The 20,566-nt window shown below is 35.4% G+C and overlaps 1 protein-coding gene across 3 annotated transcripts in view; it reads left to right on the forward strand.

Annotated features, from left to right (window-relative positions):
- LOC124155767 (cholesterol transporter ABCA5-like) overlaps positions 1-20,566 on the forward strand; it is a 74,464-nt gene that overhangs the window by 21,879 nt on the left and 32,019 nt on the right. For all 3 annotated transcript variants that reach the window (XM_046529855.1, XM_046529852.1, XM_046529853.1), the window contains 7 exons: positions 5,111-5,297; positions 5,417-5,560; positions 5,660-5,810; positions 5,958-6,034; positions 7,807-8,074; positions 9,373-9,514; positions 16,606-16,720. In XM_046529855.1, the coding sequence (XP_046385811.1) occupies positions 5,111-5,297; positions 5,417-5,560; positions 5,660-5,810; positions 5,958-6,034; positions 7,807-8,074; positions 9,373-9,514; positions 16,606-16,720 (1,084 nt within the window). The remainder of the gene's footprint in view (positions 1-5,110; positions 5,298-5,416; positions 5,561-5,659; positions 5,811-5,957; positions 6,035-7,806; positions 8,075-9,372; positions 9,515-16,605; positions 16,721-20,566) is intronic.

Consider the following 20,566-nt stretch of genomic DNA (forward strand, 5'->3'; position numbering starts at 1 on the left):
TTTAGTGTATTTATGTGCATGCTGTATTTTTACGAACCGTTATCTATTTCTTTCTTTTTATTCCTCCAATAAATTTTATTCCTTGCTGTAAACTGGGCTAGATGATAATAGTTGCAGTATTTTTGTTGCCTTGGTTTAAGCTGTTGACTTTTTTATGTTTTGGGTCATATTTCACTCCTAAATGATAGCTAATTCTTTGCAGATCAATTTGCACTTTTGTTAATGGCATTTTTCCTAAAGTTATTTGTTGAGTAATTAGCACTTTGGAAGTGAATGACATCTTCATATGATGAAGTTATTCATACTTTGTGCATGTTAATTAAGTTATGTAAAAAATTATGAACAACTAAGGAACTAGGTCAAATGAACCCTGCATCAAACCTGTTAACTGGTGAATGTCTTTAATGTGTTGCCTACACCCAGTCAGCACACAAGATAGATTACCCCATTTTTACCTTTATTTTACACACGTTGAATTATGGCGAAAGAAATTATGGTTATGAATTAGAATAGTAGTTTGAATAACTAGAATGGTTGTTGTTATAAATGAAAAGAATAATGGTAAAAGGAAATTTTTCTTAAATTTATAGATACTTTACCCGTTACTTTAGAAATAAAAAAAGGTAACATTTGGGTAATTAGGTGGTAAAATTCGGCATTTTTCTGGGGTAAAACTGCCCAATATGACATCAGAGCCATCTGTGGAGCTTAAAATGAAACATGATGCCACCCCCTCTGTCAGAACTAATGTAATAATAATAATAATAATATTTTTATTGGTTCCCAGAGACGTGTCTAAGCCACGTATGGAACAAGTCACAAGAATAGTACATACATGAGGTATTAAAAAATAATATTTAAGGCGAGAAGGATAGGTACAGACATAAACATAAAAGTAACATTTTCAAAAGACAGGTTATAAAGACATAAATTCATCCACTGAATAACAGGGATTGTCACATAAATACTGATAAAGTTGACCTTTGAATTTGGAGAATGAATCTAGCTGTTTAATCTTTAGAGGTAAACATTTGAAATATTTTGACCCAGCATATATGGGGTTTCTGCTGAACATGGTTGATTTATGTACAGTAACTCTTAAATCACTACAACCCCTTGTGTTATAGTTGTGGATATCAGCATTGGTTTTGAGACTGTAAAACTGCTTATTTTGTTGAACAAAGGTAATTGCAGAAAAAATGTATAGGCAAGGTAGCGTAAGAATCCTGAAGGATTTGAAATAGGGCTTGCAGCTGCTTCGCCTAGGAATGTTTTTTATTATTCTAATGGCCCATTTCTGGAGCCTAAAAAGACGAGTAGAATGGTGGGAATGGCCCCATACTGCAATCCCATACATCAATCGACTATGGATATATGCATAATAGACTGAGAGTGCAGTAGCAGTATCAACCAGAGGGACAATTCTTCTAAGTAGGTAACAGCCACTGGACACCTTTGTAGACAGTTTATCAACATGAAATTCCCAAGATAGTGACTCATGAATATATAAACCTAAAAATTTAGTCACAGAAGAGGAAATAAGGGAGGATCCATTTAACCTTAGGAGAGGAGAAGAAGTGATCTTTCTTTGATAGGTATGAAATTGAATGAAAGTTGATTTATCATTATTTATAAATACCCTATTATCATTGCACCAGTCACTCATAGAATTTATGTTTCTTTGGACTACCGTAGAGTCTAAGTGCTTATTAGAGGTAAGGTGGGTTGTGTCATCAGCGTACATGTACACTGAACCACAGTCGAAGTACTTTGGAAGGTCATTTATGTAGATGAGAAAAAGGAGGGGGCCCAAAATAGATCCTTGGGGAACACCTCTGAAAATTGCTAAGGGAGTAGAAGTTATATTAGTATATGACTCAGCAGAGTAAATCTGTACCACTTGTGATCTTTCACTTAAAAAGGATTTTAACCACTGATTGGCAATTCCAGAGACTCCATACATCTTAAGTTTCCTCAGCAGTATTTCATGATCAACAGAATCAAATGCTTTCCTTAAGTCAAAGAACACCCCTGTTATATGATTCTGCTTATCAAGTTCTAAGATGATATCATACAGGAGTTTATATATTGCTGTTTCAGTAGATCTATTTTTTATAAAACCAAACTGGGAATCCGTTAGAATCTTAAATTTATTAAAGAAAGAGAGTAATCTATTGTACATCACTTGTTCAAATATTTTAGAAAACAGGGAGGGAACAGATATAGGTCTATAATTGTTCATGTTGTGTGGGTCACCACCCTTCAATACTGGGATGACTTTAGCAACTTTCAATCTATTGGGAAATATTCCAAGTGACAGAGATTCATTAATTAGATGCACAAGTGGATGGATCACAGACAATTTGGCATTGCCTTTTAATAAGGAGCATGGAATATCATCATAACCTGCGGAGTGTTTTTTATTTATCTTTTCTATTATGGTATCAATTTCTTTTACATCAGTGGGCTGAAGAAAAATTGTATGGTCATAATGTGACCGATGCAATGATGAAGACTTGTTGGTCTGTTGTTGGCTAACATTCTTATGTCATGTAACATTACATTGACTCAATGCGTTATAGGAATTATTTCACAATAATGAATGAAATCTCCATTGAATTTCAAGAATAAGTGTTAATTTAACAACGAAAAGTTACTACTTACACAAATACGACATCTGTGTATGGAAATAACCGCTTGGTGAAAATAACAACAAAAATGAAACCTACCAGGGATGGTCAGACCAGATACCTTGGATCCAAACATTCGCGGATGTTGCCCTTCATTGGATACATTGTGTAACGTTTTAATTAATTCCTCTTTGTTTCACGTCACTTACAAATATTTTATTGCACTTTAAATGATACAAACTCGGGAGCAAGGGAACACCCGTCCGCCATAACTATCACAATCCGACTCCCCTCTTTTTACTTCCTCCCGCGCCGTCAACAATCACAACAATTACCTCACTCCACCTCTGCTGCTTATTATTGCTTGTATTACGTCACACCAAAAACCAAAACAAACCACTCAAAATTAGGTGTTACAATTGGATCCAAAGTCGTGGAAGACATCGGATATGAATGCGAAATTTTAAATATAGCTTCAGTGAATGCAATGCGTAAGGATGGAAAGAGTTCCGCTTCCCTCTTCGAATGTGCCGTCGCATGTAATTCTTGTCCTACTCATGAACTGTTTTGTTTGAAAGCTTTCGCAGAGGTTACGTAGCAGAATTTCAGCATTCGAAAATAAAAAAGGCAAAATACGTTTGGCACATAGTGTGACTCTTGCCAAGAGATTGAACAATTATCGGAGAATCTCAGCGTCATAGGATAATGACAACGCCAAAAGTACATAACTACATCGCAGATTTCAGAAAATCACCCTCGGCCGTCGATCAGTTCCTGCCTCTGTTGTTTTTTTTTTGTTTCCGAAATCACACAGACCAGATCATTGTCTTCTAAGGAAAATATCAAATTACACTAGAACGATTGAAGCGTGTTTTTAATCCCTACCCCGTCTCACCAACTGATCTTTTTTGGTCTACCTGCTTCAATTCTCCGTTTCTAGACAGCATATGCTAGGTGAGTGACTTTCTGGGCCCGAAGATGTCTCGATAGCTTTGACAATTAGATGACATCCACAAGATTTAAAAAAGAATTGACCAAACACGACACATTCCTGACAGTATTTCTGTTGATTTTTCAGCTCTAATTGATTGCCACTAAGTTTTCTATTTACAATTAGACTATGCTAATATGTTGTCTAAACAGCACAATTTTCAAAGAAACAGGTGCAGCATTAACCCCTCTAACAAGTAGAGACGGATTGGAAACCCCAACTGCATATATCACGTAGCTCGCTTCGCTTTGAAGGCAGTGACGTCACTGAAGCAAGATCTCTGACTTGTTTGTCCCTGACTCTCTCATTTATAGCCTCGTCACTTGAAATACAGAGGGAGCACACTCCTTCCCCTCCACCTCTCCTTTACGCACTTCTGCTGCAAACCCCTTCCTCATGCTGAGCGGTCGAGCACCTCGTCGCGCATGACGTTGATGCTAATCACAACAAAAAGTGATTGAACTCTCTGGTTAAGTTTTCCATTAAATTAAGTTTTAAGATTTTCAACATTATATCAGGTAACATAGTTTATTTTGCTTCATGCTCCAGTTATAGCAAGAAATGGTAATTGTGTGGCACGTTATTTCGTCACTTGCAGTTGTATTCATGTTCCTCCTTCATTAATTAGTTGTCCACTTGTAGCCAACGTTACAGTCCAATATTCACAAATCGCAGTTGAGGATCCATTGTACCCAACAGTCAAGATATGATCAATCTTTCAACTTTCTTATAATTACTTAAGCAAAAATAATTATTCAATGAAAATTACTATCCTTCTCAATGTATTTAAGAAAATAATCAGGTAATTTTTAAATTCATTTTGTCTGTTAATGACCTCAGCCATTCATCAATAGCGTGTATGTAATGTGAAACTTTGCAAAATGAAATCAAGAATAATTTGAAAAATATCACTTAAATTTTCATGTGGATATATTGAACTTTATTTTTTTACTTTAAACTTTTCTTAAGCACATACAATTAAGTACATAAATGCCTCACTATATATTTTTTATACTTCCCTGTTGGCAACTCTGCACGTGAGTAATGAACGGGTAAAGAAAGGGTAATGACAAAAGGTTAAATTTCCCCAAGTTAATCAAATAATTTCCATATCAATTATCTCTTGTGCTGGCTGGGCAGAGCACATCTAATGATGTGGACAAAGTACATTTTTGCCAGTGGTAGAGTATTTCTTAGCATGCTGCCTTATTTTCCCTAATAATTGTAAAATTTAAATGATAAATAGAAAAAGAAGACAGATATAACTCATTGCTACTCATTGCCCTGTATATCCAATTTTAGATCATATTACAAGATAACTCAGCCCTACTGCCTCTCAAAGCACTTAAATAACATTAGTCAAAGTGTCAATGTTAAGCCAAGACTGGTGGAATGGCGTATCATTGCCATATAAAGCTAGTGGGTAAAACAAGATAATTGAGGAAAGAACTATCACAGCATAATCTTTTCTATTCTTTTTTACTTCCAGGTTATCATGGTTTATTATTTATGGAGTATTTGTTCTGTTTTTAACAATCATAAGTACCGTTCTGCTCTTTACACTTCAAGTATTCCAGCATACCAACTTCATTTTAGTCTTCTTACTTATTCTCCTGTATGCTCTGTCAATCATAATGTTTGGATTCATGCTGACCCCTTTTTTTGACAAGTCTAGGGTAAGTTATTTCTATTCAATACTTTTAGGATGAATGTTGTATCAGATTCTGAATGATATTATATGTATAAATATTATATTTATCTATATCATGTAATTAAAATCCACTCTCTTTTGCAGACTGCAGGAATACTTGGAAATTTTGCTGTTAACATTATGAGTCTGCTTTATTTTATTCAAGTTTTTGTTGATGATTCAAGCTCATCGGCATTTTGGTTTGTTTCATTAATAAGCTCCTCTGGATTTGCATTAGCTATGGATAAGGTGAGGGACTGATTGTGGTGAATATTGTCTTGTACTCACTGACCCTTTGTATCAGAATTAATATTTAGAATAAAATGATTATTTTTATTAATATTTCAGGCTCTTGTTCTTGATCTTTCCGGTGAAGGAGTAAATTTCGATAATTTATGGTCTGGTCCTGGTATACCCTATGGTGGAAGTCTAATCATGATGTCATTTGATATTGTGTTGTATGGTTTCCTTGCGTACTATCTGGATTGTGTCATTCCAAGTGAGTTTTTGATTCCCATTGTTAATTTTGTGGTTTGATTTTATTCTTGTTTTATCTATATATAGTATCACGAATAGCATAAAAAATTCCATGAATTATCAGTATTGTATGCAGTGATTCAAATTTTGATTTCGTCTTTTATTTAAGGTGAGCATGGAACAAAACGGAAACCTTGGTTTTGTTTTACTCCATCATTTTGGTGTTCTAGGAAGGTTGCCCCTAGGGTAAGTTGATAACTTTCTTGATATTTATAAAATTCAATCTCCTCTTCCGCGACTGTAAATTTCAAGTTTATCACTCCTTATATGTATTTTGAATATTGTATGATATTGGAAAACTATATCATGCAAAAATTTCCAAGGAATTAGGTGTTATTTTATGGACCTTCAACGCAGCCAGGTTGACTAAATAAGAATAAATGTCATGTGTTGTTGGACAAATGTTAAAGTTTCCTAAAAGCTGAACTATTGCCAATGTTATAAAATAAAAGTCATCAGTGAGCTTCACTCCTGAAGATGATTTTTAAAATGTTTTAACCTAAGTTAGAGAAATTAATTCGTCGTATTAGTGGAAAATTGCTCTTATTTCTTTCAACGTAATACGTGATGCAATCTTTTCTTTAAAGGCTCACAACAATTCCTTTGCTAAATGGAAAAGAATTTTTTAAATGATATATGAAGTAGAAATTTTTAGATACACCCTGGAAAAATATTATTGGTGGGAGAAATATCATTGATATTTTTTAATGATGACTTGAATTATCTTGTATATATTTAATTTAAAAACAGTACTGTCTCTTTTGCTGTGCAATGAAATTCCTGTTTCCTTTCTGATGGTGATAATAATCTGTTGCTCAACTCTAGGGGAGATTTAAGCACTGTAATATCCTCTTTCTCTTTTCACCAACAGAATTAGTGACAGACTACCAGTACCATACCCCCCTCCCCAAGCATAAAATGTGCTAGTTACTAGAATGAAGACATATTTGATTATCACTCTTAAATGCCTTACAGTGTTCTATTTTTCTCTATTCCTAAACCTCACATTATTTCTCATTCCCAATCTTTTCTTCAGGCTTCACACATTCTCTCACACTCATTGTCAGTGAAGACACCTAATGTCTTTAGTAGTTTTCCTCAGTATGCTAAGTATGCTTTAGTAGTTTTCCTCAGTCTGACGTCTTTTAAATAGACTATAAATTAACATACAATAGAAATCATTGGAGTGATCCACTCCGTGGAAAAAACCGAGGTAAGATTGATAACTATCACCATTAGTTCAATTCCTTCTTTAAAGGGTGAATGTAACAATTTTTTTTTTGGAAACTTGACGTAAGTTTTACGTAGCCATGCATTATTCAAATGCTGTGTGATCAGGCAATAAAAATTCTTAAGGTAGTGGGAGACTTATAAGTCCGTGATGTACCTTTCAATTCATGGAAATGCTTTTTGCATGCTCTATGTACCTATGAATTATTTTATTACAGCTTGAAAAAATCTGTTAAAACTTCTTTTAAAAGGGCATTAATGGTGGATTTCTCAAAATGGAAGTTTTTTATTTTTTAAATAATTGAGTAGTCTTGGCAAAGAAAACTTAATGCATAATATGGCATGAATATAACAAGATACATTGTGTTTCTTGAAGGTCAATTATGTGAAATGAAGTTCTAATGACCAATAATTATAGATCAAAAAAGGTTTGCTTCAATTTGCATAAATTAAGTGTGCACTGTCATTTAAATTAAATTATTTAGTTTATTAAAAATTAGTATTCACTGTCAGCCAAGCATTTTTTGATAGCATTCGTGTCAGCCAAAAAGAACTGGCTTATAGCTTTGTTTAGGTGCGTGATATTTGTATATTTGTTTGTGTCAGTTTTTGTAACTATGAGCCAGAGAAATCATCAAATTTGGCATTCGTACCTGGAAAATTTTTCAACGGACATCTCAAAGTAAGGCCTTGGTATCTCTATGAATTATGCATATGCTATGTTACAGCACCATCACAAACCATCAACCCCTGATGCGAGGACCAAATTGAATGGCGACTTCACATCCATGAATTCAATGTCAGCCATGCGGAGAGGAAATGGGAGGGATGGTGGTGTCGATGAAGAAAGAGTAGGATTGGGCACGAGTGAAGACGGCCTCGATGGGGATGTTGAGCAAGTTCCTCGAGAGATGAAAGGCAGGGAGGCAATCCAGATTGTTGATCTCCACAAGACGTTTCACGCATGCAGGAAGCCTGAGGTCAAAGCAGTGAATGGTATGTTATTAGTTAGGTAATATTCTACAATTGAAAGGCTTGATGGGATTGAACATTGGCTTCCAAAATTGGGTGTTTTTTCAGGTATTAATGGGCTCGTTCTCCTATTTCTATGTTTTTCAATCCAACTCCTACTTCTCGAGCTACAGTGTGCGGCAACATAACTTCCTTTTTTTCAAAAATTAATAAAACCCATTATATGAATCAGAAATTTTTAAATTTTTTATGATGTAGGCAGATATCTAAAATTCTGTTTTACACAGTTCTGAAGATCTTTTGAGTTAGGTGACGTTCCACATTCTCCATAGAGAGTGAACCGATTTCTGGTATTTGTCGAAACTCTAGCCAGTATAGCAGGGGTTATGTTGGTAATTTCTTCCTGGATGTTGGTCTTCAAAGCCTGTGGGGTCCTTGGAAGGTTTGCATAAACACGGGATATCAAAAATCCCGTAGAAAAAAATCACAAGCGGCCAAATCAGGAGAACGGACTGGCCACTCCAAATCTAATTGAGATGAGGCACTCAGGAAAGTGTTTCGAAAAATAGGCCTCAACGGCAAACCGGCGTTCCTAACTGTTCCAACGCATGAATTAATGGGTCCCGCCCCCATTGTGTTGTATCCTCCGAAGGGCCCTTGGGCCCTCCTTCGTTGTTCCAACACATGATGGAATCAGAACTTTGTTGAAAAAGAACTATTTAGCCTCTCAAATGATACCACTTATGCTCCACTACAACATGAAGTGACTGAATGACTCTCATTTAAAAAAAGGAATTTATGTTGCCGCACCTTGCTTTTGTGAAAAAAAAAATGAACTGCTCCATTACTTCTATAATGTTGGCATGATATCATGACTTCATGAAATTGTCACACAAGTATAAGGAAATAAATATTTCTCTGCTGCATCATCATATAGAGCAAGGCCTTGTAAAATAACGTACTCCGCAATAAAGATCTTCAGCGACCTCAAAACAATCGTGAGACTCATTTCTTGGACATATTAATACCGAAATTGATTGAAATGTGAGCAGTACTTCAATCTCGCTTGAATATCGAAAAGTGGTGACTACCACAGTCCTAAACATGATCAAAGTATAAATCTTTTTGTGTTTATTTGCTGAATTTCATTCACACTGTACGACTTCGTTTGTGAGCCGAATACCTACTTAGCTTGCTTTCTTGCATGCTATTCAGTGTACATACCAGTAAAAGATGCACTAAAATGTTTTGGATGTCATATTTTTGTGTGGTGATGTGATGAATTGGGTATTATGGTGCCATGATGGTTCTTTTTTCTGTAGGAATTAATCTGACTATTTATGAGGGACAGATTACTGCCATCCTTGGTCATAATGGTGCTGGCAAAACTACACTGTTCAACATTCTTACTGGACTTACTGCTCCAACATCCGGCACAGCGTTTGTATTTGGATATGATATAAGGTATAGTAAATACATTTTATGGATTCTATCAAATATCACTCTTTAGTTTGTGGGAGTGCTTGATTAGTTTTGGTGTCAGAATCATCATCAGTTAGAATTTTTGATTTGAATCAGATGTAAGAATTAATGCTAAGAATAATAACATATGATACATTTAATTCTTGGTTGTGTAGATTATTTGAACTTAGTTGCAGTTGAATCCTACTATTGTTCACAAAGGACGGAAGGACTTTTGCATTAATTCCTGTGGGGCATTACAATGTGAATTTTCTGTTCATTGATGAAAATTACTGTAAAATAGGGCCAATATGTTGTGATAAATAGGTCCATTGCCCAAAACATTTTATCCTGCAGCATAATAGCTGTTATCTCTTCTTCTGTCCCCACTCGGTAAATTATAGTGTCTTTTTCATTTCTGGTTACAACTGCATAGGATGCTGTGGCAATGGCAACAGTTTTGCCACAGCACCCTACGCAATTGTAACTGGAAATGAAGAAGTTCATTGCACATGATTGATAAAAGCCTGTGATCACTACAGCTTCTTGTATAGTCTGTGGTCACTGTGATTTCCTCGCTGTGATAAAAGCTTCTAGTGACTAAATAGATTTTCTTGGATATCATCATCATTAGAAGAAATCAAGTATTAAGTTATATTAAATCTATTTTTTTGTTTTCTATCATTGCTCTTCATTAACTAACTCCAGATTAGTATTTTTATTAAAATGTGATTTTTAGGGGTATCATATATATCCTTGAGCATGGCATTGTGGGGTTTGAGTGACAGCTTTGTCATTTGAATGAAGTATATAAGTAATCTTTATCAGATTAGTGTGTGTGTTTTGTGTATTGGGTGATTTGTATTGCATTTTGGTTCTTATTAACAGGCTACTTTTGACTTGTATTCAATTTTCCAATATGTGTGTCATATATTCTTCTGAAATATGTATTTTAATACATATTCATCAGGGTTTGTGATTACTGTTATCACAAAGTCTTCTTATTGCATTGGACTAAGATTAGTTGTGTTGCGTGCTTTTTATCATTCTCAGTGTAGATGGTGTCTCAGGGCATAATAGCATACGCATACTATTGATAGGTGGCATCTTTGCATTCAAAGGTTTTATTTAAAATAAGACATTCCACATTCCTGATTAACATAATTAGCAATGAAAGTGTTTACTGTAGGATGTTATGAAACATTCTGCTTAAGATTGTGTTTTTTTCTACAAAAGAGAAGGTAATTTGGATTATTTTTATATTATTTTGTTCCTTTTGTATAGTGTTTCTGTTTTTAATTATTTTAGATATACTTTGGACATTGTTCCTCAGAAATTGTTTAGGTTTCTTATATCTATTGTGACAGTGCCTAGACTTGTATTACGTTATGCGATTCAATCAGAAGGTCTAACCTCATTTGAGCATCTTTTTACTTTCTGTCAATATGACTTAATTCTTTTCTTTTTCCTTTTTTTGTTGAGAACTTGTGTGTTCCTATTTATCTTCGGTCAGTTTATCCGAAATCAAATTTACTTAGTAGTTAGGCTGGAATAAATGGAAATGCTATTAATGCCAAACAAAATTATCTGCAATTGTATTCGAAGGTGTTAGAAAATTAATTGAACTTCATCTTTCGTTTAAGTTTACTTTCACTGTCTTAAATAATTGCATGAAGTTTAAATGAAATTTATGAGGGCAGAAGAAAATATCTTACATATCTTGGTGTAGAATTATCATAGTTGTTTCTCCCTGTCATCGGATTTTGAAATTTCTTACTCAACACTTGGTCTTTGTAGAATTGGAATAAATCTTGGGAATCAAATACAGTGTAACCTCGATATAACGACACCCCACGGTGCACTAATAAACACTCACTATAGCGAATTGTCGCTTTACCGGAGGTGGAGCAAATAATAGCCAATATACCTGTTGCGAACAGATATATAGGAACAGGAGTGGTGCGGCGACAGATAAACATCTATCCGATAAACGTAAGCATAAATCCAGGCGAAAGGCGATGTTTTTTTGCATCACTAAATTTCCTTACTAAAATAACGACCAACTATTCAAACTATTTATAAGCGCCGCACTGAATAAAAATCATGCAAAGCATTGTTTCGTCAATCATTATACTTATCGAACGACAGTTTACCACATAAATTTGAGACTGAGCACTCCATTAACTTCATTTCTAACAGATCGCTAGCAATTACAGAGGTTAAGGAGTCTTGATGAAAGTCTTCCGGCGGTGAAATCCTCCCTATGACGAGAGCCAACACCATAGGGTCTCGTAAAAACGAATTTTTTAACACGCTTATTATAGGGTCAATTGACGGTGCATCGGCTATCCCTCGTAATAGCGGGGGTGTCGCTATAGTCCGTACTCGCTTTAACGAGGTTCCACTGTATATCAAACTCCTGCGGAAAGTGCAGTTTCTTCTTCTAATATGTATATAGTTGAAGATTATTGGGTCAAAGTTAGATGAATGCAGATAACTCCCAATTAGCTGGGCTAATGATGAGGAGAAGTGGCATGAGTAATCAGAAAACATGGATAATCCAAATTTTCCCTTTTTTTTCTTATAATGTTCATAATTTGTGTAAATCAAAGAGTTTCTCATTATTTATGCACATAATTGGGTATTTTAGATTGCTTCAAGGACTCAAGACTGTTCCACAGAAGCAGGGGTGCCGCTAGGAATTAAGGCTAGGGGGGGTTTTAGGTGCAACATACACGTCTGAGGGTATGGAATACCCGCAAGGGTAAGTGTGAGGTGCTAGGGCCCTCCCCTAAAAAAATTTTCCGATAAATGGCACAAAATTGTGAGTTTTACAGCTTTCTGAGGAATATTTTATTGATACTTAACACTATTCTATAAGTAATATTAATCCAATTAATTGAAATGGATTAAACTTAAAAATTTCTCTGAGCTCGGGGGTGGGGGTTTATCCCCCAAAACCCCTCTCACTGCACCACTGCACGGAAGGACTCAGACTCTGTCTAAGCAGACAAACACCTGGCTGTGACCCATGTGATCTCTATGCATCTGCGGTACTAATTGGGCACTGGTGATCGAAAATTGAGCTCCAATTGTTATGAATTAGAAAAGAATGGTATAATATTTAGTATGAATCCTTTACTGAGTAAATTTGTTTAGAGTATAATTTTGAGCAGGCATAACTCGGACCAGTTGTCAGTTACAGTGGAGCACAGGTCTAGGTTTGCGTTCCTCTTCAAATCTTGTCTCCTAGGCACACTTTCCCCTCCACTTGCTCTCATTCTCTGCAACATTCTCCAATTGATTGACAACTGGCATTCTATGATTGATTGACTTAGTTCATAGTTTTGAAATTTCGTAATATCAAAGCTTCCCTGTCCTTTTAAATGTAAATTTCCTCGGCACCCCAGAAAGCTGTTTGTATTTGCAACATTTCCTCATACCCCTGGTTTTTATATTGTGGCTCTACTTATTAGAGCTAAACCACTAATTTGCGTAGCTAAAGGGACCAAAAATTCTGAATTTTGCCGAATGGAGGCCTCCAGACCTCCTAGATTTGTCTTTTTATATTGCTCATGAAGCTATTGAAATCTAATGTTATTGTGTAAGTTATCACTACTGATTTTTATGCATAATTATATTAAAATCATTGGGGTAGATTTAGTTGTATATATTCTTTGATTGGTGTAACTATAAAGCCAGCAGTTACTTTCCAGGCCAAACTTCTATAAAAATACATAATTTTATTGTTATTCGCGATTACAATCTTATTACATATAGTTTTTATTTGCAAGTTGGTTGGGCACATATAATCAGCCCTTGTAATTGAGGCAAAGCTATTAATGAATATTCAGTGATTTGCCATTAAGTAGTCTAGATAAGATTTAGGAATAAGCATAAATTACCTAAATACTGGAGTTGTTCTGATGAGTACTGAAAAAATATGGAAATTAAATAGTTATTTGTGTTCTCATCCACTGTGGAGACCTACTGAGCTATTCAGCATCAGATTTGCAGAGGATAGCATGGTACAGAAGCTAATGTAAACTCATTTACACATTTTCATTCCTCTGTTGAATCTGTTCTTTACATTTTGTATTTGCAGTGAATGAATTTCCCTGGCTTTTCATTGATGTTAATGTAGTGAAAATTATTCACATTGCATTTAATCCTAAAGCTTTTGCTAAAAATTGTGTTTATGTTGCAATGCATTCACCAGGTAACAAACACCCACATTATCACATAAATTTAATGGATAGAAGTCTATATCTAGCACACCTTCATGAATGAGTGTTCTCTGTATTTTTGTTAGGCTTCTCACTGGACATAATTTTATAATTATGTACTTTATGACCATGTCCAGTATAGTAATCTTAAAATGCATCCTCGGCATCCATTTTTAGGGGAGGCAGCTATCCTCTCTCTCCTGTCTTCCTTCATAGGCTATTTTGGAGTGTTAATCTATGGCAGATGGCGTGAATAGCACCCAAATATAGGAGCCCTCAGCTTTTTATCTATGATCTTGAAAACTATAACCCTTAAAACTATCTGATAGCCGGATGAATTATGCAATGACGTACACCCTGTCTATAGTCAACCCTTAGAGTGCGGCAACATTTTTATACATTTTGCACGCTCACTGTGCCATTAACCCAAAATTTTTATTGCTTCCTGGATATCTTGCTCTTGGGCATTTTCCCTCACCATAAGGATCGCTAAGGGGTTTAACTCTGCCAGACCAGTCCTCATGGCAGGGGGTGCCTCCTGAACAGGGGGTCTCTTCTGCACTGGCTGGCAGCTAAAATCGTGAACTCCCGCAGCCAAAGGGTTAAAATAGGTAGCATTAAAGGCATGAAATGCCAGAGCTAGAATTTCATATGAAATTCCATAACTTTCCTCGTCCCATCAGAAAATATAAGTACATATTTTATTTCAATGTAAAGGTCAAGAAATAGAAAACCTGGACAATATGTATATTTTGTGGAAAGGAAATGTGAAATGGATATTATTATGCTCCGAGGTAGCTCCCATGGGAGTATTTAAAGCATATGAGTAAAAATGGGAAGTGTATAGTCAGATATCTGTGATAATATTTATTTAATATGGTGTTTCTTGTTACTGCCAAATGGAGATGCTTGTGACCAATGCTGGATTACTACATGTATATTATTCCTTGTGTTATGCATATATATGTGTGTTATATTTCACTTTGCTCTATCTTCAGAGGAATTCAATCATGAGGTATTCTCTATTTGGCATGAGATTCTTAATTGGGTCATTTGGTATAATTTATTAGAAAATATTAAATTCAGTTTTGAATTTAATATTTTAGAAAGAGTGATTCACTTTCAGGATGCACATTAAACAATATCCCAGATGATATAGAGACTTATCATGTGATTTCTTGGACAGCTCTATGCCAGTCATCAAGAACTCAAATGATTAGTATTACACTAAGAATAGGCATGAATATAGAGTAAATGATTAGTTACACTAAGGCGGCATGTGCCTCTGTGCTATTTCTGTGCAGTTTTTTTATTGCAGTGGTAAATACTGTATCCTGAGGTCGTTTTATATCAGTTGGCTGGGTCAGTTGCTATTGGCTATCTCATTGAATCATTCTATGCACTAATGGCACCAGTCAATGCTTAAGCCTTACTATGCATGCATGGCCCTTAAGAAATTATGTGAAAGTATTTCTGTCAGTTTATTTCACTTGCAGTTTACCATTAATGGTTGAGTTATTTTTACCCATTCGATCAATAATTGAGGGTATGATAGGGGTGCAGACTATTATTTGTTTTATTTCTGGTCGCTTACATGATCGTTTCATCTAATAGCAATTTTTACTAGTCAGTTTAAGAGGGTTAGAATTTTGTAATTACTATTCAAAGTGCTGAAAGGTAGTTTTTAAATTGCTTAGTTGGAAAGTGTCATGACAACCAAATGCATAATATCTGGCCACTGTCTCATGAGATGAGAAAGAAATGAAGAGACTTCTTAGGTTATGATTGTGCTTGGTGAAGCTGAGATTCTAATACGTTTATTGTAGAAACAGTTGTCTCTGAAGAATTTTGATATTTGTTATTTTTACTTGTGAATAATCTGCACGTGCATCTCCAGATAATCTAGGGTCTCATTCTCTTTGAATCAGTGAAGGAAATTTCTTGGCAACTAAATTAATATGTTCTTTGGTGATCATTAATTTTTTTACTGAGCAGTCAACATGGTCAATCTTTTCATTAACATTAAGAACAATTTTCTTCATAAGCACACAGCAGTATTACATTTAAATTGCTAATGTAAAACTCATCATTTTAGTGAGATAGTATTTCTTGTTTGAATCCCTCAATTTTTAAAGGATATATCTTATCAATCCAATGTGCAGTTATATGTTAAAAGCTTAGTGATTGGATTCACTAGTTCATGGATCATGCTGTGGGTTGAACAAACCATTTCCCAACTTACTATAGTAGTGATAATTTCAACATGCTTGAAATTTTAGAATCATAGATTCTGGTTGTGGAAACTAATGCTTTAGTAACTCATTAACCTATAACTATTTCCTCAATTATATGCCCTGTTGCAGACAAATATGGATTTAAAATATGATTATTGTGTATGAAGACTCTTATGCACATTTCAAGTAGTACATGTTTACAAATGAACTTAAAAATCGTCACAAAATAACTCCTTTCATGCAGTAAATATTTTCACTGGGTCATTTCACTTATGCCACCTAATTTATTGCCATGTAATGGTTGACGTGGGTAATGTGTGACATGACATGATTAATGCGTTGAAGTCTTTCTTGTAATCAGCCACTGGACTTGGAGTTCTAGGTTCAAATTCGGGTTCATTAAATAGATTTTTTAAATGGTGACCTCATGCAAGTGTTAGGCACATTTTACATCTATGGAATCCAGACAAATGTGTACATAGTGTTGATACTTGTTCTTGAAATGCATTTTCTTCCTTCTTTGGCAATTGGGGTACAAAGTATTATATATTTCTCCAGATTTTCTGTGGCCTATCTTTTTTTCTTTGGTGGGGAGAATATATATATAAGAGTGGTTTGGATAAAAAAATTGCAGGGACCAGAACGACATGAGCACCATCCGGAGGATGACAGGGGTGTGCCCCCAGCACGACATCCTTTTCGACTTCCTCACCCCAAGGGAACACCTCGAGTTCTTTGCAGCTGTTCGGGTGCGTTCCCTGATTTCCTACTCTTGTCACAATTCTTTAGCTTTCGTGTGTCTCTCTCTTTTTTCTCTGTTTCTGTCTCACTCTCTCTAGTTCAGTGATCTAATTCCCATTTATATATACTACACATTTATCCCGGTGGTGCTTAGCTAGTTGTGTTTAATTTGTTAAGTAGATGGTAGTCTACCTACCCGTTTGATTGCACTTTGCTTTGCCATGTCTTCATGCTTTATTGCACTTTTGCATTTCTCATCTTGTTTATCAGGTATTTGTGGATTCAGGCTGCCACCTTATTTGTCCAACACCAGGTTTTACACTTTTTCTTTGGATTAACTATATCCAAACTTGTAGGTCTCAGTATGACATGAGAGTACCTTATCTTGAATTTAAGGTTCCACTATGACAACAGGAAGTGTGTTGAATTTTTTCCATTGGTACATGTACGTCTGAACGACAAATAGAGGTTATAAATAGGTGGAACAGGCCTTATGGTTACAAGGTATTCATATGAAGTATGGTTTACAGATCATTAAAAAATATCTATACATATTAAGTTTTATGTTTCAAATTTATCTCTGCTGTAGGTATGAGTCAAATGTTATTGCGTGAAGTTTTTCTTTTACCTTACTCCCTTGCAGTATAAATGTGTATAGAATAGAAGAATGTGGCAGAATAGTATGGTTATTACATTGTGGTTTCATGCATAATGATGTGGCCCCTGGTGTATGCAAACCTCTTCTGTTGATTCATATTCTTTTAATTCAATTTATCTCAGCATGTGTGGAATAAGTAATGAAAGCATGTAATTTTTTAATTTGATAGAATGTTGAAGTTGATCATCATCTTAGATCGGAGTTGGAAGCTTTAATATACGTTTATTATAGTACATAATGTGAATAAATTAATATCCTCCAGCAAAAGGTGTATGGTATTTCATTTGCCCATTTTCTTTTGGTTAAGACACTATCACAGGAGAAAAGCTTGCTCTTTGCAATGACCTTTTGAGCTTCTCTGTCCGATGTAGCTCTTAATTTCTTCTGGTAAGGTTACCCATGCTGGATAGATTGAATGGTAGGAACTGGATGAAGGTAGTCTACTTGAAAAGCACTGTTGGAATAGACGTGAGAACCCTATGTCTTCCATAAATGCATTGAGCAGAATCAAATGGGCCTTGGAAACTCTTACAATGGGACCTGGCTTGTGAGGAGATTATCGAAAAAGAAGAAATTGAAGCCTTTTATTCAGACATTTTATAATTTTAAACCTAATATCATTTTCAGGGATAGTGGTACTGATAATTATTTATATGTAGATGTTTGGTGATGAGGGTCAATGTTTGAAGATTAGTTTAAATTCATGAAGGTAAGTCGACCTGAGATATGATAGTGGTGATGAAGAGCCTTATAGAGAGGAGCATAGAATATAACCAGGAGTTGTGTGTTGCTTCTCAGGTTTTGAAAAAGTATTTGATCAAATGCATTGGATAAAGATAATGGGTGTCCTTAAGAAAATAAGAATTGATTGAAGGGATGGGTGATTCATTAGCAATATACGTATGTATTTATGAGACTATATATGTGAGAGTAACCCAAAGAAAACATGAGTGGGTGAGCATTGGCCAAGGTGTGAGGTTGTCTTGTGTCACAGTTACTGTTTAACTTTAAATGGTAAGGAATGAGTTGAAAAAGAGATGGATGGCAAATTAAAAGTTATATTAAAAGGACTGAATTTTAAAACAGTGAGGTTCGTCAATTCATGATTAGTTGTTGATTTGCCATTTGGGGAAAGGCTTGCAGTCCCTAGTGGTTGCACTAAGTATGCACTTCAAACAGAATGTTATTCAGTGATGAAACTTAAGAATAATTTGAGAGTCCGAGAATACTTTTGGTGCATCTCAGAAAAGAGGTTCTTGGTATTGGTTGGTAATGGAATTATTTTCATTAATATTAATTTTTTTTAAATTTAAAGTCTAGAAGGGTAGATACACCTGTAAATATTTATTCAAATTTTTTCAGCTAAAATTTCTGGTCCCTTGAGTTAAATTGAAAGTTAGAGAGTTGAGATTATATTTTAAGCAAGAATATCAGAATTTATTCTTGAATTTGAAGCATTCCTTAATTTTATCTCTTAGTTGTGTGAATTCAACTGACCTAGTTTCTGCCCTTCACTATAGCTTTTACTCCATTAATATTGTAGAAAAGTTACCTAAACTACTTATAATTTACCCCTCACCTGCAGGGATTGAGTTGCAAGTCTTTCACAATGAGCAGATGTATTACAAGTAAGGTCCTCTGAGAGTTTCCTATCATCATAGAAATTATTTAGAACTATTAGTTCATAAATTTTTATTTTTCTGAAATGATCTCATTCTGATGGGCATGCATGAAATGTGTTAGTTTCATGAGTTCAGCTTGGTGATGATGGCAAACAGCTTGTTCACAGTTAGGGAGGCCCATTTTTGGGAAACTGCACCTCCTGGAAGCTTGGGGTGGTCCTGGATGCCTCTACCATTTGTAGACTTGTGTTACCCTCTATTGAGCAATATTTATGTGGCTCGCTGCATAGTTTCCCTTAATGTACACGTTTTCTTAGTTACCTATATTGATGAGACTTTTATGCTTTTGAATTTAACTTAAATGTGGTAGTCACCAGTTAGGGAGTAAATGTGACTGTACCTTCAGTGGACTGTGCTCATGGCTAATCATTTTTTTTTCTGTACACACTTTGCATGCTTGTGTTTCAGTGAGTACATTTTAGTTTGTCTGCTCACATAATTAGCCATGTTATGCCATTTTTGAAACCCATTCAATGGGTTCAGTGCTAGGATGCTGAGTATGCCTTTGTTGTTGAACCATGGACGTTTGTTGAATTTCTTATCTTTATATGTTTCATTATTTCAAGCTACATTTTAGCCTCAGATGCAACAAAGTAATTAGTTACCAGCATTAAAAGGTATTCTTAAGTGTGTAAATTTTCTCCCAATTGATGTGCAGTTCTGGACAGAAAAATCTTATCACCCGGGAGCTGAAAATTTTCTAAGTTTCAAATTGATGCCTAGTTGGCAATGCCACTGAGCCACGCCCCTGCTTCAAAGGATAACAAAAACTCTCATCATTGAGTAATGGCCTTCTTCATTGCCTATCAAAAAGAGTTTTCTAGACCACCAATGTTTTGACCTGCAACTTTTATGATGGCGTGAGGGCAGAAGCCCTTGGCTCCTGCAAGAAGGAGAGTTCTTTATAGAGTTCGGTAACGAAGTTCTCATTTTGACTAGCGGGGAAGAAATTACTTACTCGATGCTTGTTGTGTTTGTTGTTCTTTCCAACGGTAGCGTGGTTCATTGGCATTGCCAATTTGGCATAGATTTGAGACTTAGAAAAATTTTGGCTCCTCGGAAGTGCAATGGTTCACGACCCATACGGATTGAATAAAGGCTGTGAGACACAAGTACAAAAAAAATTCCCACTGAATCCTTCCGCATGAGACCCCTGAGCAAAAACCACGCCACTTAGCATAAAGCAAGGAAAAAATCACCTCAAGAGAGGATACACAAGTGTCCATTCCCGAGCTGTCCCATTCGTTCACATTCCCTAGCTTTACCACCTAAATATTGCACACTGGAATTGGGGAAAAAGGTATGGCAGAGGCTGACTTGGAGCCTTGCCTCCTCGACTGGTGAAGCAAATGAACTTCTTGCACACAAATCTTTCATTTAACCACACATTATTATTCACACTTAGAATAGGCTTTATAAACAAAATGATAATAACCCTCATAATAATTAAATGAAATATGGGGAAATGATTGAGTGAACATAAATGATGAAATAACCACAGCAAATGCAGAAAT

This window comes from Ischnura elegans, chromosome 3 (assembly GCF_921293095.1).
Source record: "Ischnura elegans chromosome 3, ioIscEleg1.1, whole genome shotgun sequence".
In the NCBI taxonomy this organism is placed as follows: domain Eukaryota; kingdom Metazoa; phylum Arthropoda; class Insecta; order Odonata; family Coenagrionidae; genus Ischnura; species Ischnura elegans.